Source organism: Haliotis cracherodii, unplaced genomic scaffold (genome assembly GCF_022045235.1).
Source record: "Haliotis cracherodii isolate W230 unplaced genomic scaffold, xgHalCrac1.p SCAF_3, whole genome shotgun sequence".
Classification (NCBI taxonomy): Eukaryota; Metazoa; Mollusca; class Gastropoda; order Lepetellida; family Haliotidae; genus Haliotis; species Haliotis cracherodii.
Genome location: NW_027266286.1, coordinates 68,496,171 through 68,519,670, shown reverse-complemented (window position 1 = coordinate 68,519,670; position 23,500 = coordinate 68,496,171). Strand labels below are relative to the sequence as shown.

At 43.0% G+C, this 23,500-nt stretch overlaps 2 protein-coding genes across 2 annotated transcripts; both read left to right on the top strand.

Moving 5' to 3' along the window:
• The first annotated feature begins 163 nt into the window (after positions 1 to 163).
• LOC139475656 (uncharacterized abhydrolase domain-containing protein DDB_G0269086-like) lies at positions 164 to 20,774 on the top strand. Its single transcript, XM_071258844.1, has 10 exons — positions 164 to 199; positions 758 to 940; positions 3,560 to 3,739; positions 6,359 to 6,538; positions 9,158 to 9,337; positions 11,954 to 12,139; positions 14,765 to 15,016; positions 17,492 to 17,743; positions 20,219 to 20,398; positions 20,763 to 20,774. Exons 1-10 carry the CDS (start codon positions 164 to 166, stop codon positions 20,772 to 20,774), a joined length of 1,641 nt encoding a protein of 546 aa, XP_071114945.1.
• Positions 20,775 to 23,044: 2,270 nt separating this feature from the next.
• LOC139474925 (uncharacterized) lies at positions 23,045 to 23,500 on the top strand. The gene has a single exon (XM_071258119.1). It carries the CDS (start codon positions 23,045 to 23,047, stop codon positions 23,498 to 23,500), a length of 456 nt encoding a protein of 151 aa, XP_071114220.1.

The following is a 23,500-nucleotide window of genomic DNA, read 5'->3' as shown; positions in this document are numbered from 1 at the left end:
CCTTTGACTCCAAGTCATGGTAGCTCAGTAGACTCAGTACTTGCACCCAACGAAATTCTAAAGGTCAGCATTTATCCTTCATTTAAAATATTCTATCTCCATTCACGTTTTTCACAAAACGGTCTGTAGCTGTAATTGCATTGGATGAACCACTAAATCTATCATGCTTCCCGGCAGTGAGATAGCCACAGGGTGCCAGGTTAGGTCACAAATACACAGTTTGCATTTAATAATTATGCAGGAAGATATGCCTAATACAGAGAGGCAGGTGGCAGTGTCGTATGTGATATTACAAAATAGAGATTCATTCTTCACGCTCTAAAGTTGTAAAAAGTCTCATTGGAATTTTATTTACTAAAATCTTCCAATGTGGGCATTTACATTCAACATCCTGATTTCCTGTACCACATGTATATAAGGCGGTGTGAATCCCAAAAGAGACATTTAAATTGTTTATTCTCTCGTGGATAAACAACGTAACTGACAGGATGCGCCTTCTTAACGTTGCAGTTGTTGTAGTCTTGGGTAAGTGTGCCTTATCTGATGAGAATTCGCAATCTTCAACTTTGTAATAATCAACTTTATTAGCTCTTGCTGAGTTTTAAGTGGCTTTTCGATTTGCTGACAACGTAATGAATAGGATAGTTTCTACCATGGTCTAAACTGTATCAGGAATGGTGGACGGATTTTGTGTGTGTGTGTGTATCCTGTCATATATGACCACTTATGTATTGTTGTTTCTGTACATTCTTCACAGTCTTCCTTGGCTCCGCCCTTGGTGGCCATGGTGGTGGTGGTGGCGGCCATGGAGGCGGAGGCCACGGAGGCGGAGGCGGAGGCGGCCACGGTGGTGGTGGTGGTGGTCACGGAGGCGGCGATCACGGTGGTGGAGGTCACGGAGGTGGTGGCCATGGAGGAGGAGGAGGAGGAGGACACGGAGGTGGTGGCCATGGAGGAGGAGGAGGAGGACACGGAGGTGGTGGCCATGGAGGAGGAGGAGGAGGACACGGAGGTGGTGGCCACGGAGGAGGTGGTCACGGAGGAGGTGGTCATGGAGGTGGTGGTCATGGAGGCGGACACCACGGTTAAAAGATTCAAGGATCATCATATTCACATCAAGTGCTGGACATTTGATATCATATTTGTCGATTGCACTCACCATGCTGCATCCATTCATTCTGTCTATTTCTCAACGAGTACAAATAAAGCTGTGGTTTATATTGTAAATATATCTTTGGTTATATTTTCTTCAAGTACAATCAAATTCAAGATTGTATGAGCTAGTTTCCCTACTTACTTTTCAGTGTCCTGCATAGTGATTGTCACTTTGGAATCATTCCCACCAAGGTTAGGAACCTCGAAGGCCTGCCAATAAACCTATACACATGTTGAACAAAGCAAGTAGACTGTTTCTGTCCGAAAATGCATGAAGTCCCATTTAGTATCGTACTATCATTATGGCCTCTAAACGTCCACCTGGCTTATAATTACAGCCGTGTGCATGTCCAAATAAAACTGTGGCACGTGCCTCAATGCACTCATGCAATGCCGATAGAATTAAGAGCTTATACAGTTGAGCAGCGATCCACCAATACAACGGCACGATCTCAAGAGAAAGCCCACTCTAAACCAAATCCAATTGGTTTGTTTTCTGTTTTTTTCAAGAGTCCAGCGCAATATGAATGGTCAAGGAGCAGATTCGCTCTAATATAGACTAGGCCCGAGACCACAGTTACGTCCCCTAAGTTTTACCATGACCCGGAAGGTAAATAGGAGAATATAGTCCCCCGTTTGAATGGCTTGTTGAGTCTGTGTCAGATATGTTTGGAGTGACTTGTGATAGCTTAAATGCAAGATTGGACATTGTATTGTGTTGGTAATTTGTTTTGATCCAAAATGTGTGCATGATATTGACTCGAACTTCCCATGATTTGACCCCCAGTTGAAGGCCGATGGGTGTGTTTCGGCTCGATACTTTCAGTGACCGTTGTTGACAGCGTTTACTTGGAAGTCGAGCTGGTGGACCCAGACTGGTATTTTGCTGTTCAAATGATAAGTAACAGGTTAGTCAGCAAGGGCGATATTAATCAGTATGAATTGGCATGCCACTGTAGATAGCAAAGAATGACGAATAATTGTGCTCTGACGCCAGATGAATGTTCATCTCTGGTGCTGTAGCTTGGTGGGTGGGTGTGGGTAATGCTTGGCAGGAAGGGGGTCATACATGGGTCATAGATTGACGGTTGAAGCCCCTAGTGCCTGTCATAAACTACCACCACATCCATGTTCCTGCGGAGATAGTGGTTTCATCAGGTATTCGTGTGATGGATAAGTATATCCTGTCCACATGTGGTGTTCGAAAGCTGAGATTTTACCACTCTTTAGAAAATGTTCATGCATTTCATCATTGTTTAGTGTTTGGGCCAGTTACGAAATAGCATAAAATGTGACGTGAACTTTCTCTCCCAAACACTCCCAAACACACACATATACACACACGAGATAAACTTAGATGGAAGAGTTCCTTTGAAAAGTAATGTGGGCAGGGATGGAATGATTTCCCTGTGTTCATTCGTGTGTTATAGGCCAGAAAACCAAAGAGCGTATATCATCAGCTTTCACCCTGTTTTATTGTAGAAAATAATGAGACTTTGAAATTATTCGGGCAGGTATTCAAACTTTGAAATATATCACACACTTGAAAAATCCAACTTCACATAAAGTTTGATTATGAATAGATGAATAATTAGCTTCCCACAACCTCTGCTTTTAAAGACGTATTTGACATACGTTGATAAACGTCCTTTGACTCCAAGTCATGGTAGCTCAGTAGACTCAGTACTTGCACCCAACGAAATTCTAAAGGTCAGCATTTATCCTTCATTTAAAATATTCTATCTCCATTCACGTTTTTCACAAAACGGTCTGTAGCTGTAATTGCATTGGATGAACCACTAAATCTATCATGCTTCCCGGCAGTGAGATAGCCACAGGGTGCCAGGTTAGGTCACAAATACACAGTTTGCATTTAATAATTATGCAGGAAGATATGCCTAATACAGAGAGGCAGGTGGCAGTGTCGTATGTGATATTACAAAATAGAGATTCATTCTTCACGCTCTAAAGTTGTAAAAAGTCTCATTGGAATTTTATTTACTAAAATCTTCCAATGTGGGCATTTACATTCAACATCCTGATTTCCTGTACCACATGTATATAAGGCGGTGTGAATCCCAAAAGAGACATTTAAATTGTTTATTCTCTCGTGGATAAACAACGTAACTGACAGGATGCGCCTTCTTAACGTTGCAGTTGTTGTAGTCTTGGGTAAGTGTGCCTTATCTGATGAGAATTCGCAATCTTCAACTTTGTAATAATCAACTTTATTAGCTCTTGCTGAGTTTTAAGTGGCTTTTCGATTTGCTGACAACGTAATGAATAGGATAGTTTCTACCATGGTCTAAACTGTATCAGGAATGGTGGACGGATTTTGTGTGTGTGTGTGTATCCTGTCATATATGACCACTTATGTATTGTTGTTTCTGTACATTCTTCACAGTCTTCCTTGGCTCCGCCCTTGGTGGCCATGGTGGTGGTGGTGGCGGCCATGGAGGCGGAGGCCACGGAGGCGGAGGCGGAGGCGGCCACGGTGGTGGTGGTGGTGGTCACGGAGGCGGCGATCACGGTGGTGGAGGTCACGGAGGTGGTGGCCATGGAGGAGGAGGAGGAGGACACGGAGGTGGTGGCCATGGAGGAGGAGGAGGAGGACACGGAGGTGGTGGCCATGGAGGAGGAGGAGGAGGACACGGAGGTGGTGGCCACGGAGGAGGTGGTCACGGAGGAGGTGGTCATGGAGGTGGTGGTCATGGAGGCGGACACCACGGTTAAAAGATTCAAGGATCATCATATTCACATCAAGTGCTGGACATTTGATATCATATTTGTCGATTGCACTCACCATGCTGCATCCATTCATTCTGTCTATTTCTCAACGAGTACAAATAAAGCTGTGGTTTATATTGTAAATATATCTTTGGTTATATTTTCTTCAAGTACAATCAAATTCAAGATTGTATGAGCTAGTTTCCCTACTTACTTTTCAGTGTCCTGCATAGTGATTGTCACTTTGGAATCATTCCCACCAAGGTTAGGAACCTCGAAGGCCTGCCAATAAACCTATACACATGTTGAACAAAGCAAGTAGACTGTTTCTGTCCGAAAATGCATGAAGTCCCATTTAGTATCGTACTATCATTATGGCCTCTAAACGTCCACCTGGCTTATAATTACAGCCGTGTGCATGTCCAAATAAAACTGTGGCACGTGCCTCAATGCACTCATGCAATGCCGATAGAATTAAGAGCTTATACAGTTGAGCAGCGATCCACCAATACAACGGCACGATCTCAAGAGAAAGCCCACTCTAAACCAAATCCAATTGGTTTGTTTTCTGTTTTTTTCAAGAGTCCAGCGCAATATGAATGGTCAAGGAGCAGATTCGCTCTAATATAGACTAGGCCCGAGACCACAGTTACGTCCCCTAAGTTTTACCATGACCCGGAAGGTAAATAGGAGAATATAGTCCCCCGTTTGAATGGCTTGTTGAGTCTGTGTCAGATATGTTTGGAGTGACTTGTGATAGCTTAAATGCAAGATTGGACATTGTATTGTGTTGGTAATTTGTTTTGATCCAAAATGTGTGCATGATATTGACTCGAACTTCCCATGATTTGACCCCCAGTTGAAGGCCGATGGGTGTGTTTCGGCTCGATACTTTCAGTGACCGTTGTTGACAGCGTTTACTTGGAAGTCGAGCTGGTGGACCCAGACTGGTATTTTGCTGTTCAAATGATAAGTAACAGGTTAGTCAGCAAGGGCGATATTAATCAGTATGAATTGGCATGCCACTGTAGATAGCAAAGAATGACGAATAATTGTGCTCTGACGCCAGATGAATGTTCATCTCTGGTGCTGTAGCTTGGTGGGTGGGTGTGGGTAATGCTTGGCAGGAAGGGGGTCATACATGGGTCATAGATTGACGGTTGAAGCCCCTAGTGCCTGTCATAAACTACCACCACATCCATGTTCCTGCGGAGATAGTGGTTTCATCAGGTATTCGTGTGATGGATAAGTATATCCTGTCCACATGTGGTGTTCGAAAGCTGAGATTTTACCACTCTTTAGAAAATGTTCATGCATTTCATCATTGTTTAGTGTTTGGGCCAGTTACGAAATAGCATAAAATGTGACGTGAACTTTCTCTCCCAAACACTCCCAAACACACACATATACACACACGAGATAAACTTAGATGGAAGAGTTCCTTTGAAAAGTAATGTGGGCAGGGATGGAATGATTTCCCTGTGTTCATTCGTGTGTTATAGGCCAGAAAACCAAAGAGCGTATATCATCAGCTTTCACCCTGTTTTATTGTAGAAAATAATGAGACTTTGAAATTATTCGGGCAGGTATTCAAACTTTGAAATATATCACACACTTGAAAAATCCAACTTCACATAAAGTTTGATTATGAATAGATGAATAATTAGCTTCCCACAACCTCTGCTTTTAAAGACGTATTTGACATACGTTGATAAACGTCCTTTGACTCCAAGTCATGGTAGCTCAGTAGACTCAGTACTTGCACCCAACGAAATTCTAAAGGTCAGCATTTATCCTTCATTTAAAATATTCTATCTCCATTCAAGTTTTTCACAAAACGGTCTGTAGCTGTAATTGCATTGGATGAACCACTAAATCTATCATGCTTCCCGGCAGTGAGATAGCCACAGGGTGCCAGGTTAGGTCACAAATACACAGTTTGCATTTAATAATTATGCAGGAAGATATGCCTAATACAGAGAGGCAGGTGGCAGTGTCGTATGTGATATTACAAAATAGAGATTCATTCTTCACGCTCTAAAGTTGTAAAAAGTCTCATTGGAATTTTATTTACTAAAATCTTCCAATGTGGGCATTTATATTCAACATCCTGATTTCCTGTACCACATGTATATAAGGCGGTGTGAATCCCAAAAGAGACATTTAAATTGTTTATTCTCTCGTGGATAAACAACGTAACTGACAGGATGCGCCTTCTTAACGTTGCAGTTGTTGTAGTCTTGGGTAAGTGTGCCTTATCTGATGAGAATTCGCAATCTTCAACTTTGTAATAATCAACTTTATTAGCTCTTGCTGAGTTTTAAGTGGCTTTTCGATTTGCTGACAACGTAATGAATAGGATAGTTTCTACCATGGTCTAAACTGTATCAGGAATGGTGGACGGATTTTGTGTGTGTGTGTGTATCCTGTCATATATGACCACTTATGTATTGTTGTTTCTGTACATTCTTCACAGTCTTCCTTGGCTCCGCCCTTGGTGGCCATGGTGGTGGTGGTGGCGGCCATGGAGGCGGAGGCCACGGAGGCGGAGGCGGAGGCGGCCACGGTGGTGGTGGAGGTGGTCACGGAGGCGGCGGTCACGGTGGTGGAGGTCACGGAGGTGGTGGCCATGGAGGAGGAGGAGGAGGACACGGAGGTGGTGGCCATGGAGGAGGAGGAGGAGGACACGGAGGTGGTGGCCATGGAGGAGGAGGAGGAGGACACGGAGGTGGTGGCCACGGAGGAGGTGGTCACGGAGGAGGTGGTCATGGAGGTGGTGGTCATGGAGGCGGACACCACGGTTAAAAGATTCAAGGATCATCATATTCACATCAAGTGCTGGACATTTGATATCATATTTGTCGATTGCACTCACCATGCTGCATCCATTCATTCTGTCTATTTCTCAACGAGTACAAATAAAGCTGTGGTTTATATTGTAAATATATCTTTGGTTATATTTTCTTCAAGTACAATCAAATTCAAGATTGTATGAGCTAGTTTCCCTACTTACTTTTCAGTGTCCTGCATAGTGATTGTCACTTTGGAATCATTCCCACCAAGGTTAGGAACCTCGAAGGCCTGCCAATAAACCTATACACATGTTGAACAAAGCAAGTAGACTGTTTCTGTCCGAAAATGCATGAAGTCCCATTTAGTATCGTACTATCATTATGGCCTCTAAACGTCCACCTGGCTTATAATTACAGCCGTGTGCATGTCCAAATAAAACTGTGGCACGTGCCTCAATGCACTCATGCAATGCCGATAGAATTAAGAGCTTATACAGTTGAGCAGCGATCCACCAATACAACGGCACGATCTCAAGAGAAAGCCCACTCTAAACCAAATCCAATTGGTTTGTTTTCTGTTTTTTTCAAGAGTCCAGCGCAATATGAATGGTCAAGGAGCAGATTCGCTCTAAGATAGACTAGGCCCGAGACCACAGTTACGTCCCCTAAGTTTTACCATGACCCGGAAGGTAAATAGGAGAATATAGTCCCCCGTTTGAATGGGTTGTTGAGTCTGTGTCAGATATGTTTGGAGTGACTTGTGATAGCTTAAATGCAAGATTGGACATTGTATTGTGTTGGTAATTTGTTTTGATCCAAAATGTGTGCATGATATTGACTCGAACTTCCCATGATTTGACCCCCAGTTGAAGGCCGATGGGTGTGTTTCGGCTCGATACTTTCAGTGACCGTTGTTGACAGCGTTTACTTGGAAGTCGAGCTGGTGGACCCAGACTGGTATTTTGCTGTTCAAATGATAAGTAACAGGTTAGTCAGCAAGGGCGATATTAATCAGTATGAATTGGCATGCCACTGTAGATAGCAAAGAATGACGAATAATTGTGCTCTGACGCCAGATGAATGTTCATCTCTGGTGCTGTAGCTTGGTGGGTGGGTGTGGGTAATGCTTGGCAGGAAGGGGTTCATACATGGGTCATAGATTGACGGTTGAAGCCCCTAGTGCCTGTCATAAACTACCACCACATCCATGTTCCTGCGGAGATAGTGGTTTCATCAGGTATTCGTGTGATGGATAAATATATCCTGTCCACATGTGGTGTTCGAAAGCTGAGATTTTACCACTCTTTAGAAAATGTTCATGCATTTCATCATTGTTTAGTGTTTGGGCCAGTTACGAAATAGCATAAAATGTGACGTGAACTTTCTCTCCCAAACACTCCCAAACACACACATATACACACACGAGATAAACTTAGATGGAAGAGTTCCTTTGAAAAGTAATGTGGGCAGGGATGGAATGATTTCCCTGTGTTCATTCGTGTGTTATAGGCCAGAAAACCAAAGAGCGTATATCATCAGCTTTCACCCTGTTTTATTGTAGAAAATAATGAGACTTTGAAATTATTCGGGCAGGTATTCAAACTTTGAAATATATCACACACTTGAAAAATCCAACTTCACATAAAGTTTGATTATGAATAGATGAATAATTAGCTTCCCACAACCTCTGCTTTTAAAGACGTATTTGACATACGTTGATAAACGTCCTTTGACTCCAAGTCATGGTAGCTCAGTAGACTCAGTACTTGCACCCAACGAAATTCTAAAGGTCAGCATTTATCCTTCATTTAAAATATTCTATCTCCATTCAAGTTTTTCACAAAACGGTCTGTAGCTGTAATTGCATTGGATGAACCACTAAATCTATCATGCTTCCCGGCAGTGAGATAGCCACAGGGTGCCAGGTTAGGTCACAAATACACAGTTTGCATTTAATAATTATGCAGGAAGATATGCCTAATACAGAGAGGCAGGTGGCAGTGTCGTATGTGATATTACAAAATAGAGATTCATTCTTCACGCTCTAAAGTTGTAAAAAGTCTCATTGGAATTTTATTTACTAAAATCTTCCAATGTGGGCATTTATATTCAACATCCTGATTTCCTGTACCACATGTATATAAGGCGGTGTGAATCCCAAAAGAGACATTTAAATTGTTTATTCTCTCGTGGATAAACAACGTAACTGACAGGATGCGCCTTCTTAACGTTGCAGTTGTTGTAGTCTTGGGTAAGTGTGCCTTATCTGATGAGAATTCGCAATCTTCAACTTTGTAATAATCAACTTTATTAGCTCTTGCTGAGTTTTAAGTGGCTTTTCGATTTGCTGACAACGTAATGAATAGGATAGTTTCTACCATGGTCTAAACTGTATCAGGAATGGTGGACGGATTTTGTGTGTGTGTGTGTATCCTGTCATATATGACCACTTATGTATTGTTGTTTCTGTACATTCTTCACAGTCTTCCTTGGCTCCGCCCTTGGTGGCCATGGTGGTGGTGGTGGCGGCCATGGAGGCGGAGGCCACGGAGGCGGAGGCGGAGGCGGCCACGGTGGTGGTGGAGGTGGTCACGGAGGCGGCGGTCACGGTGGTGGAGGTCACGGAGGTGGTGGCCATGGAGGAGGAGGAGGAGGACACGGAGGTGGTGGCCATGGAGGAGGAGGAGGACACGGAGGTGGTGGCCATGGAGGAGGAGGAGGAGGACACGGAGGTGGTGGCCACGGAGGAGGTGGTCACGGAGGAGGTGGTCATGGAGGTGGTGGTCATGGAGGCGGACACCACGGTTAAAAGATTCAAGGATCATCATATTCACATCAAGTGCTGGACATTTGATATCATATTTGTCGATTGCACTCACCATGCTGCATCCATTCATTCTGTCTATTTCTCAACGAGTACAAATAAAGCTGTGGTTTATATTGTAAATATATCTTTGGTTATATTTTCTTCAAGTACAATCAAATTCAAGATTGTATGAGCTAGTTTCCCTACTTACTTTTCAGTGTCCTGCATAGTGATTGTCACTTTGGAATCATTCCCACCAAGGTTAGGAACCTCGAAGGCCTGCCAATAAACCTATACACATGTTGAACAAAGCAAGTAGACTGTTTCTGTCCGAAAATGCATGAAGTCCCATTTAGTATCGTACTATCATTATGGCCTCTAAACGTCCACCTGGCTTATAATTACAGCCGTGTGCATGTCCAAATAAAACTGTGGCACGTGCCTCAATGCACTCATGCAATGCCGATAGAATTAAGAGCTTATACAGTTGAGCAGCGATCCACCAATACAACGGCACGATCTCAAGAGAAAGCCCACTCTAAACCAAATCCAATTGGTTTGTTTTCTGTTTTTTTCAAGAGTCCAGCGCAATATGAATGGTCAAGGAGCAGATTCGCTCTAAGATAGACTAGGCCCGAGACCACAGTTACGTCCCCTAAGTTTTACCATGACCCGGAAGGTAAATAGGAGAATATAGTCCCCCGTTTGAATGGCTTGTTGAGTCTGTGTCAGATATGTTTGGAGTGACTTGTGATAGCTTAAATGCAAGATTGGACATTGTATTGTGTTGGTAATTTGTTTTGATCCAAAATGTGTGCATGATATTGACTCGAACTTCCCATGATTTGACCCCCAGTTGAAGGCCGATGGGTGTGTTTCGGCTCGATACTTTCAGTGACCGTTGTTGACAGCGTTTACTTGGAAGTCGAGCTGGTGGACCCAGACTGGTATTTTGCTGTTCAAATGATAAGTAACAGGTTAGTCAGCAAGGGCGATATTAATCAGTATGAATTGGCATGCCACTGTAGATAGCAAAGAATGACGAATAATTGTGCTCTGACGCCAGATGAATGTTCATCTCTGGTGCTGTAGCTTGGTGGGTGGGTGTGGGTAATGCTTGGCAGGAAGGGGGTCATACATGGGTCATAGATTGACGGTTGAAGCCCCTAGTGCCTGTCATAAACTACCACCACATCCATGTTCCTGCGGAGATAGTGGTTTCATCAGGTATTCGTGTGATGGATAAGTATATCCTGTCCACATGTGGTGTTCGAAAGCTGTGATTTTACCACTCTTTAGAAAATGTTCATGCATTTCATCATTGTTTAGTGTTTGGGCCAGTTACGAAATAGCATAAAATGTGACGTGAACTTTCTCTCCCAAACACTCCCAAACACACACATATACACACACGAGATAAACTTAGATGGAAGAGTTCCTTTGAAAAGTAATGTGGGCAGGGATGGAATGATTTCCCTGTGTTCATTCGTGTGTTATAGGCCAGAAAACCAAAGAGCGTATATCATCAGCTTTCACCCTGTTTTATTGTAGAAAATAATGAGACTTTGAAATTATTCGGGTAGGTATTCAAACTTTGAAATATATCACACACTTGAAAAATCCAACTTCACATAAAGTTTGATTATGAATAGATGAATAATTAGCTTCCCACAACCTCTGCTTTTAAAGACGTATTTGACATACGTTGATAAACGTCCTTTGACTCCAAGTCATGGTAGCTCAGTAGACTCAGTACTTGCACCCAACGAAATTCTAAAGGTCAGCATTTATCCTTCATTTAAAATATTCTATCTCCATTCAAGTTTTTCACAAAACGGTCTGTAGCTGTAATTGCATTGGATGAACCACTAAATCTATCATGCTTCCCGGCAGTGAGATAGCCACAGGGTGCCAGGTTAGGTCACAAATACACAGTTTGCATTTAATAATTATGCAGGAAGATATGCCTAATACAGAGAGGCAGGTGGCAGTGTCGTATGTGATATTACAAAATAGAGATTCATTCTTCACGCTCTAAAGTTGTAAAAAGTCTCATTGGAATTTTATTTACTAAAATCTTCCAATGTGGGCATTTACATTCAACATCCTGATTTCCTGTACCACATGTATATAAGGCGGTGTGAATCCCAAAAGAGACATTTAAATTGTTTATTCTCTCGTGGATAAACAACGTAACTGACAGGATGCGCCTTCTTAACGTTGCAGTTGCTGTAGTCTTGGGTAAGTGTGCCTTATCTGATGAGAATTCGCAATCTTCAACTTTGTAATAATCAACTTTATTAGCTCTTGCTGAGTTTTAAGTGGCTTTTCGATTTGCTGACAACGTAATGAATAGGATAGTTTCTACCATAGTCTAAACTGTATCAGGAATGGTGGACGGATTTTGTGTGTGTGTGTGTATCCTGTCATATATGACCACTTATGTATTGTTGTTTCTGTACATTCTTCACAGTCTTCCTTGGCTCCGCCCTTGGTGGCCATGGTGGTGGTGGTGGCGGCCATGGAGGCGGAGGCCACGGAGGCGGGGGCGGAGGCGGAGGCGGCCACGGTGGTGGTGGTGGTGGTCACGGAGGCGGCGGTCACGGTGGTGGAGGTCACGGAGGTGGTGGCCATGGAGGAGGAGGAGGAGGACACGGAGGTGGTGGCCATGGAGGAGGAGGAGGAGGACACGGAGGTGGTGGCCATGGAGGAGGAGGAGGAGGAGGAGGACACGGAGGTTTTGGCCACGGAGGAGGTGGTCACGGAGGAGGTGGTCATGGAGGTGGTGGTCATGGAGGCGGACACCACGGTTAAAAGATTCAAGGATCATCATATTCACATCAAGTGCTGGACATTTGATATTATATTTGTCGATTGCACTCACCATGCTGCATCCATTCATTCTGTCTATTTCTCAACGAGTACAAATAAAGCTGTGGTTTATATTGTAAATATATCTTTGGTTATATTTTCTTCAAGTACAATCAAATTCAAGATTGTATGAGCTAGTTTCCCTACTTACTTTTCAGTGTCCTGCATAGTGATTGTCACTTTGGAATCATTCCCACCAAGGTTAGGAACCTCGAAGGCCTGCCAATAAACCTATACACATGTTGAACAAAGCAAGTAGACTGTTTCTGTCCGAAAATGCATGAAGTCCCATTTAGTATCGTACTATCATTATGGCCTCTAAACGTCCACCTGGCTTATAATTACAGCCGTGTGCATGTCCAAATAAAACTGTGGCACGTGCCTCAATGCACTCATGCAATGCCGATAGAATTAAGAGCTTATACAGTTGAGCAGCGATCCACCAATACAACGGCACGATCTCAAGAGAAAGCCCACTCTAAACCAAATCCAATTGGTTTGTTTTCTGTTTTTTTCAAGAGTCCAGCGCAATATGAATGGTCAAGGAGCAGATTCGCTCTAAGATAGACTAGGCCCGAGACCACAGTTACGTCCCCTAAGTTTTACCATGACCCGGAAGGTAAATAGGAGAATATAGTCCCCCGTTTGAATGGCTTGTTGAGTCTGTGTCAGATATGTTTGGAGTGACTTGTGATAGCTTAAATGCAAGATTGGACATTGTATTGTGTTGGTAATTTGTTTTGATCCAAAATGTGTGCATGATATTGACTCGAACTTCCCATGATTTGACCCCCAGTTGAAGGCCGATGGGTGTGTTTCGGCTCGATACTTTCAGTGACCGTTGTTGACAGCGTTTACTTGGAAGTCGAGCTGGTGGACCCAGACTGGTATTTTGCTGTTCAAATGATAAGTAACAGGTTAGTCAGCAAGGGCGATATTAATCAGTATGAATTGGCATGCCACTGTAGATAGCAAAGAATGACGAATAATTGTGCTCTGACGCCAGATGAATGTTCATCTCTGGTGCTGTAGCTTGGTGGGTGGGTGTGGGTAATGCTTGGCAGGAAGGGGGTCATACATGGGTCATAGATTGACGGTTGAAGCCCCTAGTGCCTGTCATAAACTACCACCACATCCATGTTCCTGCGGAGATAGTGGTTTCATCAGGTATTCGTGTGATGGATAAGTATATCCTGTCCACATGTGGTGTTCGAAAGCTGAGATTTTACCACTCTTTAGAAAATGTTCATGCATTTCATCATTGTTTAGTGTTTGGGCCAGTTACGAAATAGCATAAAATGTGACGTGAACTTTCTCTCCCAAACACTCCCAAACACACACATATACACACACGAGATAAACTTAGATGGAAGAGTTCCTTTGAAAAGTAATGTGGGCAGGGATGGAATGATTTCCCTGTGTTCATTCGTGTGTTATAGGCCAGAAAACCAAAGAGCGTATATCATCAGCTTTCACCCTGTTTTATTGTAGAAAATAATGAGACTTTGAAATTATTCGGGCAGGTATTCAAACTTTGAAATATATCACACACTTGAAAAATCCAACTTCACATAAAGTTTGATTATGAATAGATGAATAATTAGCTTCCCACAACCTCTGCTTTTAAAGACGTATTTGACATACGTTGATAAACGTCCTTTGACTCCAAGTCATGGTAGCTCAGTAGACTCAGTACTTGCACCCAACGAAATTCTAAAGGTCAGCATTTATGCTTCATTTAAAATATTCTATCTCCATTCAAGTTTTTCACAAAACGGTCTGTAGCTGTAATTGCATTGGATGAACCACTAAATCTATCATGCTTCCCGGCAGTGAGATAGCCACAGGGTGCCAGGTTAGGTCACAAATACACAGTTTGCATTTAATAATTATGCAGGAAGATATGCCTAATACAGAGAGGCAGGTGACACTGTCCCATGTGATATTACAAAATAGAGATTCCTTCTTCACGCTCTAAAGTTGTAAAAAGTCTCATTGGAATTTTATTTACTAAAATCTTCCAATGTGGGCATTTACATTCAACATCCTGATCTCCTGTACCACATGTATATAAGGCGGTGTGAATCCCAAAAGAGACATTTAAATTGTTTATTCTCTCGTGGATAAACAACGTAACTGACAGGATGCGCCTTCTTAACGTTGCAGTTGTTGTAGTCTTGGGTAAGTGTGCCTTATCTGATGAGAATTCGCAATCTTAAACTTTGTAATAATCAACTTTATTAGCTCTTGCTGAGTTTTAAGTGGCTTTTCGATTTGCTGACAACGTAATGAATAGGATAGTTTCTACCATAGTCTAAACTGTATCAGGAATGGTGGACGGATTTTGTGTGTGTGTGTGTATCCTGTCATATATGACCACTTATGTATTGTTGTTTCTGTACATTCTTCACAGTCTTCCTTGGCTCCGCCCTTGGTGGCCATGGTGGTGGTGGTGCCGGCCATGGAGGCGGAGGCCACGGTGGTGGAGGCGGAGGCGGCCACGGTGGTGGTGGTGGTGGTCACGGAGGCGGCGGTCACGGTGGTGGAGGTCACGGAGGTGGTGGCCATGGAGGAGGAGGAGGAGGACACGGAGGTGGTGGCCACGGAGGAGGTGGTCACGGAGGAGGTGGTCATGGAGGTGGTGGTCATGGAGGCGGACACCACGGTTAAAAGATTCAAGGATCATCATATTCACATCAAGTGCTGGACATTTGATATCATATTTGTCGATTACACTCACCATGCTGCATCCATTCATTCTGTCTATTTCTCAACGAGTACAAATAAAGCTGTGGTTTATATTGTAAATATATCTTTGGTTATATTTTCTTCAAGTACAATCAAATTCAAGATTGTATGAGCTAGTTTCCCTACTTACTTTTCAGTGTCCTGCATAGTGATTGTCACTTTGGAATCATTCCCACCAAGGTTAGGAACCTCGAAGGCCTGCCAATAAACCTATACACATGTTGAACAAAGCAAGTAGACTGTTTCTGTCCGAAAATGCATGAAGTCCCATTTAGTATCGTACTATCATTATGGCCTCTAAACGTCCACCTGGCTTATAATTACAGCCGTGTGCATGTCCAAATAAAACTGTGGCACGTGCCTCAATGCACTCATGCAATGCCGATAGAATTAAGAGCTTATACAGTTGAGCAGCGATCCACCAATACAACGGCACGATCTCAAGAGGAAGCCCACTCTAAACCAAATCCAATTGGTTTGTTTTCTGTTTTTTTCAAGAGTCCAGCGCAATATGAATGGTCAAGGAGCAGATTCGCTCTAAGATAGACTAGGCCCGAGACCACAGTTACGTCCCCTAAGTTTTACCATGACCCGGAAGGTAAATAGGAGAACATAGTCCCCCCTTTGAATGGCTTGTTGAGTCTGTGTCAGATATGTTTGGAGTGACTTGTGATAGCTTAAATGCAAGATTGGACATTGTATTGTGTTGGTAATTTGTTTTGATCCAAAATGTGTGCATGATATTGACTCGAACTTCCCATGATTTGACCCCCAGTTGAAGGCCGATGGGTGTGTTTCGGCTCGATACTTTCAGTGACCGTTGTTGACAGCGTTTACTTGGAAGTCGAGCTGGTGGACCCAGACTGGTATTTTGCTGTTCAAATGATAAGTAACAGGTTAGTCAGCAAGGGCGATATTAATCAGTATGAATTGGCATGCCACTGTAGATAGCAAAGAATGACGAATAATTGTGCTCTGACGCCAGATGAATGTTCATCTCTGGTGCTGTAGCTTGGTGGGTGGGTGTGGGTAATGCTTGGCAGGAAGGGGGTCATACATGGGTCATAGATTGACGGTTGAAGCCCCTAGTGCCTGTCATAAACTACCACCACATCCATGTTCCTGCGGAGATAGTGGTTTCATCAGGTATTCGTGTGATGGATAAGTATATCCTGTCCACATGTGGTGTTCGAAAGCTGAGATTTTACCACTCTTTAGAAAATGTTCATGCATTTCATCATTGTTTAGTGTTTGGGCCAGTTACGAAATAGCATAAAATGTGACGTGAACTTTCTCTCCCAAACACTCCCAAACACACACATATACACACACGAGATAAACTTAGATGGAAGAGTTCCTTTGAAAAGTAATGTGGGCAGGGATGGAATGATTTCCCTGTGTTCATTCGTGTGTTATAGGCCAGAAAACCAAAGAGCGTATATCATCAGCTTTCACCCTGTTTTATTGTAGAAAATAATGAGACTTTGAAATTATTCGGGCAGGTATTCAAACTTTGAAATATATCACACACTTGAAAAATCCAACTTCACATAAAGTTTGATTATGAATAGATGAATAATTAGCTTCCCACAACCTCTGCTTTTAAAGACGTATTTGACATACGTTGATAAACGTCCTTTGACTCCAAGTCATGGTAGCTCAGTAGACTCAGTACTTGCACCCAACGAAATTCTAAAGGTCAGCATTTATGCTTCATTTAAAATATTCTATCTCCATTCAAGTTTTTCACAAAACGGTCTGTAGCTGTAATTGCATTGGATGAACCACTAAATCTATCATGCTTCCCGGCAGTGAGATAGCCACAGGGTGCCAGGTTAGGTCACAAATACACAGTTTGCATTTAATAATTATGCAGGAAGATATGCCTAATACAGAGAGGCAGGTGACACTGTCCCATGTGATATTACAAAATAGAGATTCCTTCTTCACGCTCTAAAGTTGTAAAAAGTCTCATTGGAATTTTATTTACTAAAATCTTCCAATGTGGGCATTTACATTCAACATCCTGATCTCCTGTACCACATGTATATAAGGCGGTGTGAATCCCAAAAGAGACATTTAAATTGTTTATTCTCTCGTGGATAAACAACGTAACTGACAGGATGCGCCTTCTTAACGTTGCAGTTGTTGTAGTCTTGGGTAAGTGTGCCTTATCTGATGAGAATTCGCAATCTTAAACTTTGTAATAATCAACTTTATTAGCTCTTGCTGAGTTTTAAGTGGCTTTTCGATTTGCTGACAACGTAATGAATAGGATAGTTTCTACCATAGTCTAAACTGTATCAGGAATGGTGGACGGATTTTGTGTGTGTGTGTGTATCCTGTCATATATGACCACTTATGTATTGTTGTTTCTGTACATTCTTCACAGTCTTCCTTGGCTCCGCCCTTGGTGGCCATGGTGGTGGTGGTGCCGGCCATGGAGGCGGAGGCCACGGTGGTGGAGGCGGAGGCGGCCACGGTGGTGGTGGTGGTGGTCACGGAGGCGGCGGTCACGGTGGTGGAGGTCACGGAGGTGGTGGCCATGGAGGAGGAGGAGGAGGACACGGAGGTGGTGGCCACGGAGGAGGTGGTCACGGAGGAGGTGGTCATGGAGGTGGTGGTCATGGAGGCGGACACCACGGTTAAAAGATTCAAGGATCATCATATTCACATCAAGTGCTGGACATTTGATATCATATTTGTCGATTGCACTCACCATGCTGCATCCATTCATTCTGTCTATTTCTCAACGAGTACAAATAAAGCTGTGGTTTATATTGTAAATATATCTTTGGTTATATTTTCTTCAAGTACAATCAAATTCAAGATTGTATGAGCTAGTTTCCCTACTTACTTTTCAGTGTCCTGCATAGTGATTGTCACTTTGGAATCATTCCCACCAAGGTTAGGAACCTCGAAGGCCTGCCAATAAACCTATACACATGTTGAACAAAGCAAGTAGACTGTTTCTGTCCGAAAATGCATGAAGTCCCATTTAGTATCGTACTATCATTATGGCCTCTAAACGTCCACCTGGCTTATAATTACAGCCGTGTGCATGTCCAAATAAAACTGTGGCACGTGCCTCAATGCACTCATGCAATGCCGATAGAATTAAGAGCTTATACAGTTGAGCAGCGATCCACCAATACAACGGCACGATCTCAAGAGAAAGCCCACTCTAAACCAAATCCAATTGGTTTGTTTTCTGTTTTTTTCAAGAGTCCAGCGCAATATGAATGGTCAAGGAGCAGATTCGCTCTAAGATAGACTAGGCCCGAGACCACAGTTACGTCCCCTAAGTTTTACCATGACCCGGAAGGTAAATAGGAGAACATAGTCCCCCGTTTGAATGGGTTGTTGAGTCTGTGTCAGATATGTTTGGAGTGACTTGTGATAGCTTAAATGCAAGATTGGACATTGTATTGTGTTGGTAATTTGTTTTGATCCAAAATGTGTGCATGATATTGACTCGAACTTCCCATGATTTGACCCCCAGTTGAAGGCCGATGGGTGTGTTTCGGCTCGATACTTTCAGTGACCGTTGTTGACAGCGTTTACATGGAAGTCGAGCTGGTGGACCCAGACTGGTATTTTGCTGTTCAAATGATAAGTAACAGGTTAGTCAGCAAGGGCGATATTAATCAGTATGAATTGGCATGCCACTGTAGATAGCAAAGAATGACGAATAATTGTGCTCTGACGCCAGATGAATGTTCATCTCTGGTGCTATAGCTTGGTGGGTGGGTGTGGGTAATGCTTGGCAGGAAGGGGGTCATACATGGGTCATAGATTGACGGTTGAAGCCCCTAGTGCCTGTCATAAACTACCACCACATCCATGTTCCTGCGGAGATAGTGGTTTCATCAGGTATTCGTGTGATGGATAAGTATATCCTGTCCACATGTGGTGTTCAAAAGCTGAGATTTTACCACTCTTTAGAAAATGTTCATGCATTTCATCATTGTTTAGTGTTTGGGCCAGTTACGAAATAGCATAAAATGTGACGTGAACTTTCTCTCCCAAACACTCCCAAACACACACATATACACACACGAGATAAACTTAGATGGAAGAGTTCCTTTGAAAAGTAATGTGGGCAGGGATGGAATGATTTCCCTGTGTTCATTCGTGTGTTATAGGCCAGAAAACCAAAGAGCGTATATCATCAGCTTTCACCCTGTTTTATTGTAAAAAATTATGAGACTTTGAAATTATTCGGGCAGGTATTCAAACTTTGAAATATATCACACACTTGAAAAATCCAACTTCACATAAAGTTTGATTATGAATAGATGAATAATTAGCTTTCCACAACCTCTGCTTTTAAAGACGTATTTGACATACGTTGATAAACGTCCTTTGACTCCAAGTCATGGTAGCTCAGTAGACTCAGTACTTGCACCCAACGAAATTCTAAAGGTCAGCATTTATCCTTCATTTAAAATATTCTATCTCCATTCAAGTTTTTCACAAAACGGTCTGTAGCTGTAATTGCATTGGATGAACCACTAAATCTATCATGCTTCCCGGCAGTGAGATAGCCACAGGGTGCCAGGTTAGGTCACAAATACACAGTTTGCATTTAATAATTATGCAGGAAGATATGCCTAATACAGAGAGGCAGGTGGCAGTGTCGTATGTGATATTACAAAATAGAGATTCATTCTTCACGCTCTAAAGTTGTAAAAAGTCTCATTGGAATTTTATTTACTAAAATCTTCCAATGTGGGCATTTACATTCAACATCCTGATTTCCTGTACCACATATATATAAGGCGGTGTGAATCCCAAAAGAGACATTTAAATTGTTTATTCTCTCGTGGATAAACAACGTAACTGACAGGATGCGCCTTCTTAACGTTGCAGTTGTTGTAGTCTTGGGTAAGTGTGCCTTATCTGATGAGAATTTGCAATCTTAAACTTTGTAATAATCAACTTTATTAGCTCTTGCTGAGTTTTAAGTGGCTTTTCGATTTGCTGACAACGTAATGAATAGGATAGTTTCTACCATGGTCTAAACTGTATCAGGAATGGTGGACGGATTTTGTGTGTGTGTGTGTATCCTGTCATATATGACCACTTATGTATTGTTGTTTCTGTACATTCTTCACAGTCTTCCTTGGCTCCGCCCTTGGTGGCCATGGTGGTGGTGGTGGCGGCCATGGAGGCGGAGGCCACGGAGGCGGAGGCGGAGGCGGCCACGGTGGTGGTGGTGGAGGTCACGGAGGCGGCGGTCACGGTGGTGGAGGTCACGGAGGTGGTGGCCATGGAGGAGGAGGAGGAGGACACGGAGGTGGTGGCCATGGAGGAGGAGGAGGAGGACACGGAGGTGGTGGCCATGGAGGAGGAGGAGGAGGACACGGAGGTGGTGGCCACGGAGGAGGTGGTCACGGAGGAGGTGGTCATGGAGGTGGTGGTCATGGAGGCGGACACCACGGTTAAAAGATTCAAGGATCATCATATTCACATCAAGTGCTGGACATTTGATATCATATTTGTCGATTGCACTCACCATGCTGCATCCATTTATTCTGTCTATTTCTCAACGAGTACAAATAAAGCTGTGGTTTATGTTGTAAATATATCTTTGGTTATATTTTCTTCAAGTACAATCAAATTCAAGATTGTATGAGCTAGTTTCCCTACTTACTTTTCAGTGTCCTGCATAGTGATTGTCACTTTGGAATCATTCCCACCAAGGTTAGGAACCTCGAAGGCCTGCCAATAAACCTATACACATGTTGAACAAAGCAAGTAGACTGTTTCTGTCCGAAAATGCATGAAGTCCCATTTAGTATCGTACTATCATTATGGCCTCTAAACGTCCACCTGGCTTATAATTACAGCCGTGTGCATGTCCAAATAAAACTGTGGCACGTGCCTCAATGCACCCATGCAATGCCGATAGAATTAAGAGCTTATACAGTTGAGCAGCGATCCACCAATACAACGGCACGATCTCAAGAGAAAGCCCACTCTAAACCAAATCCAATTGGTTTGTTTTCTGTTTTTTTCAAGAGTCCAGCGCAATATGAATGGTCAAGGAGCAGATTCGCTCTAAGATAGACTAGGCCCGAGACCACAGTTACGTCCCCTAAGTTTTACCATGACCCGGAAGGTAAATAGGAGAATATAGTCCCCCGTTTGAATGGCTTGTTGAGTCTGTGTCAGATATGTTTGGAGTGACTTGTGATAGCTTAAATGCAAGATTGGACATTGTATTGTGTTGGTAATTTGTTTTGATCCAAAATGTGTGCATGATATTGACTCGAACTTCCCATGATTTGACCCCCAGTTGAAGGCCGATGGGTGTGTTTCGGCTCGATACTTTCAGTGACCGTTGTTGACAGCGTTTACTTGGAAGTCGAGCTGGTGGACCCAGACTGGTATTTTGCTGTTCAAATGATAAGTAACAGGTTAGTCAGCAAGGGCGATATTAATCAGTATGAATTGGCATGCCACTGTAGATAGCAAAGAATGACGAATACTTGTGCTCTGACGCCAGATGAATGTTCATCTCTGGTGCTATAGCTTGGTGGGTGGGTGTGGGTAATGCTTGGCAGGAAGGGGGTCATACATGGGTCATAGATTGACGGTTGAAGCCCCTAGTGCCTGTCATAAACTACCACCACATCCATGTTCCTGCGGAGATAGTGGTTTCATCAGGTATTCGTGTGATGGATAAGTATATCCTGTCCACATGTGGTGTTCGAAAGCTGAGATTTTACCACTCTTTAGAAAATGTTCATGCATTTCATCATTGTTTAGTGTTTGGGCCAGTTACGAAATAGCATAAAATGTGACGTGAACTTTCTCTCCCAAACACTCCCAAACACACACATATACACACACGAGATAAACTTAGATGGAAGAGTTCCTTTGAAAAGTAATGTGGGCAGGGATGGAATGATTTCCCTGTGTTCATTCGTGTGTTATAGGCCAGAAAACCAAAGAGCGTATATCATCAGCTTTCACCCTGTTTTATTGTAGAAAATAATGAGACTTTGAAATTATTCGGGCAGGTATTCAAACTTTGAAATATATCACACACTTGAAAAATCCAACTTCACATAAAGTTTGATTATGAATAGATGAATAATTAGCTTCCCACAACCTCTGCTTTTAAAGACGTATTTGACATACGTTGATAAACGTCCTTTGACTCCAAGTCATGGTAGCTCAGTAGACTCAGTACTTGCACCCAACGAAATTCTAAAGGTCAGCATTTATCCTTCATTTAAAATATTCTATCTCCATTCAAGTTTTTCACAAAACGGTCTGTAGCTGTAATTGCATTGGATGAACCACTAAATCTATCATGCTTCCCGGCAGTGAGATAGCCACAGGGTGCCAGGTTAGGTCACAAATACACAGTTTGCATTTAATAATTATGCAGGAAGATATGCCTAATACAGAGAGGCAGGTGGCAGTGTCGTATGTGATATTACAAAATAGAGATTCATTCTTCACGCTCTAAAGTTGTAAAAAGTCTCATTGGAATTTTATTTACTAAAATCTTCCAATGTGGGCATTTACATTCAACATCCTGATTTCCTGTACCACATGTATATAAGGCGGTGTGAATCCCAAAAGAGACATTTAAATTGTTTATTCTCTCGTGGATAAACAACGTAACTGACAGGATGCGCCTTCTTAACGTTGCAGTTGTTGTAGTCTTGGGTAAGTGTGCCTTATCTGATGAGAATTCGCAATCTTAAACTTTGTAATAATCAACTTTATTAGCTCTTGCTGAGTTTTAAGTGGCTTTTCGATTTGCTGACAACGTAATGAATAGGATAGTTTCTACCATGGTCTAAACTGTATCAGGAATGGTGGACGGATTTTGTGTGTGTGTGTGTATCCTGTCATATATGACCACTTATGTATTGTTGTTTCTGTACATTCTTCACAGTCTTCCTTGGCTCCGCCCTTGGTGGCCATGGTGGTGGTGGTGGCGGCCATGGAGGCGGAGGCCACGGAGGCGGAGGCGGAGGCGGCCACGGTGGTGGTGGTGGTCACGGAGGCGGCGGTCACGGTGGTGGAGGTCACGGAGGTGGTGGCCATGGAGGAGGAGGAGGAGGAGGACACGGAGGTGGTGGCCATGGAGGAGGAGGAGGAGGACACGGAGGTGGTGGCCACGGAGGAGGTGGTCACGGAGGAGGTGGTCATGGAGGTGGTGGTCATGGAGGCGGACACCACGGTTAAAAGATTCAAGGATCATCATATTCACATCAAGTGCTGGACATTTGATATCATATTTGTCGATTGCACTCACCATGCTGCATCCATTCATTCTGTCTATTTCTCAACGAGTACAAATAAAGCTGTGGTTTATATTGTAAATATATCTTTGGTTATATTTTCTTCAAGTACAATCAAATTCAAGATTGTATGA